The 2,380-nt window shown below is 41.8% G+C and overlaps 1 protein-coding gene across 1 annotated transcript; it reads left to right on the forward strand.

Annotated features, from left to right (window-relative positions):
- Positions 1 to 220: 220 nt before the first annotated feature.
- SARC_14407 (hypothetical protein) lies at positions 221 to 2,180 on the forward strand (the record flags this gene model as incomplete). Its single annotated transcript, XM_014291460.1, has 2 exons — positions 221 to 315; positions 1,914 to 2,180. Coding segments are annotated over 2 exons (362 nt in total), but the record flags the coding sequence as incomplete, so codon positions are not given.
- Positions 2,181 to 2,380: the final 200 nt, after the last annotated feature.

The following is a 2,380-nucleotide window of genomic DNA, read 5'->3' on the forward strand; positions in this document are numbered from 1 at the left end:
ATGGCTGTATCAGCAGGGTTTTCTGGGTTACCATCGCCAAATAGGTTTCATTACTCATTCTAACCAAGGTGACCGCTTGGAACCATTGCACACAATCATCTACCAAGTGTATTCTCCACTACTATATGTCCGCACACACCCTTATCAACTGTAATCTCGACTATCACATGTACACACAAACACCTCTCATTCGTATACACGCACCCACCTGTCGTACCGCAGGAGCCTTTGACCAGCGATGCCACAACACCAGAAGCCGCCACCCTGCACAACGCAATAGGGACAATCGGTGATCGAGAAAAGCCCACACAACCCGTAAGTCACGGATGTCCCAGGTTTTAGTTGAGGGGTTCGGTATAGGGTATAGGGGTTCGGTATAGGGTATAGGGGTTCGGTATAGGGTATAGGGGTTCGGTATAGGGTATAGGGGTTCGGTATAGGGTATAGGGGTTATAGAGTTTAGGGTAGAAGGTTTAGGGTTTCGGGTTAGAGTATAGGGTACAGGGTATACGGTATAGGGTTTAGGGTATATGGTTTAGGTTTAGGGTATAGGGTATAAGGTTTAGGGTATATGGTTTTGGGTGTAGGGTATGGGGTTTAGGGTATACGGTTTAGTGTTTAAAATGTAGGGAGTAGGGTATAGGGTTTAAGGTTTAGGGTTTAGGGTATGGGGTTTACGGTATAGGGTATAAGGTTTAGGGTATAGGGTTCAGGGTTTAGGGTTCAGGGTTTGGGTTATATGGTTTAGGGTATATGGTATATAGTATAGGTATAGGTTATAGGGTATAAGGTTTACGGTATAGGGTATAGGATATTGGGTATAGGGTATAGGGTATAAGGTATAGAGTATAGGGTTAAGGGTATATGGTTTAAGGTATAGATATAGGGTATAGGTATAGGGTACAGGGTACAAGGTTTACGGTATAGGGTATAGGTTTAGCGTATAAGGTATAGGGTTGAGGGTTGAGACCGAGAAAGGCCCACATAAACCGTAAGTTACGGATGTCACAGGTCTTAGTTTAGGGTTTTGGGTATAGGGTACAGGGTTTTGGATGGAGGCCGAGAAAGGCCAAATAAACTTTTAAGTTACGGATGTTGCGGGCTTTGAGCTTAGTGAACAAGTAGTGCGTGTCTATCATCATAGGATGGTGATTTGCGGAGACGTTTCAGACCTTATGAGTCGCGTAGTATTGCGTGTGTGTTGTAGTTAGTATGTGATTGGTGTGTTATAGTTAGTATATGATTGGTGTGTTCGATAGTTAGTATATGATTGGTGTATGTTATAATTAGTATGTGATTGGTGTGTGTTGTAGATAGTAGATGATTGATGTGTGTTATAGTTAGTATGTGATTGGTGTGTGTTATAATTAGTATGTGATTGGTAAGTGTTGTAAATAGTAGATAATTGGTGTGGGTTATAGTTAGTATATGATTGGCGTGTGTGTTGTAATTAGTATATGATTGGCACGTGTTGTATATAGTAGTTGATTGGTGTGTGTTATAGTTAGTTTATGATTGGAGTATGTTATAATTAGTATGTGATTGGTGTGTGTTGTGGATAGTGTATGTTTGATACATAATCTGGGAACTATAAACTTCTTGTTCATAAGTTGTCTGTACATGGTTAGCGGATGTTGCGGCAGTGCCTAGGTCTTTGCCCTGGGCACTCTCCTGTTGGGCGATGATAACGGGTAGTTCAGTGTAGCGGTTATGCGTATAGGTCTCGTTTGGGGTTGTACTATGTGTTTACTAAAATCCACAGTCTATACATTCCGGCAGGTGCGTTCATATCAATCACACACATCTCCTGCTTCGGGATGTGTATGTGTTTACTACAGTACATTGTATATGCGTTCTAGCCGGTATACCTGTACCAATGACACACATCTCCTGCTTGCTGACTATTCCGTCAGGTGCTACGGACAACGGTGTCGGATCAAGCGCTGCAAACACAGGACGATCCGCAAATAGAGAACCAACGCCACACTCAGAAAACCCCGCAGCAACCGTACCCAGAAATACCCAAATTGGATCTGCAGAATCAGACCACTCCAATTGTTTTGGAAACGGCTCCTACCCCCTCACCCACTGCGGAAACCCAAAAGTTTAAGTATTTGGCTGGCCAAGGCGTGAGTGCCGATTTGCAAGCGGGGTTCGTGAGGTTCGACGCAATTATGGAGGTATGCGATGACCTTTTATTATATATATATATATATATATATACACGTATGTGTGTATATACACATGTATGTATGTATATATTTATGTATGTATGTATGTATGTATATATGTATGTATGCATGTATGTATGTATGTATGTATGTATGTATGTATGTATGTATGTATGTATGTATGTAAGTATGTATGCATGTATGTATGC

Source organism: Sphaeroforma arctica, assembly GCF_001186125.1.
Source record: "Sphaeroforma arctica JP610 unplaced genomic scaffold supercont1.4586, whole genome shotgun sequence".
Taxonomy (NCBI): domain Eukaryota; class Ichthyosporea; order Ichthyophonida; genus Sphaeroforma; species Sphaeroforma arctica.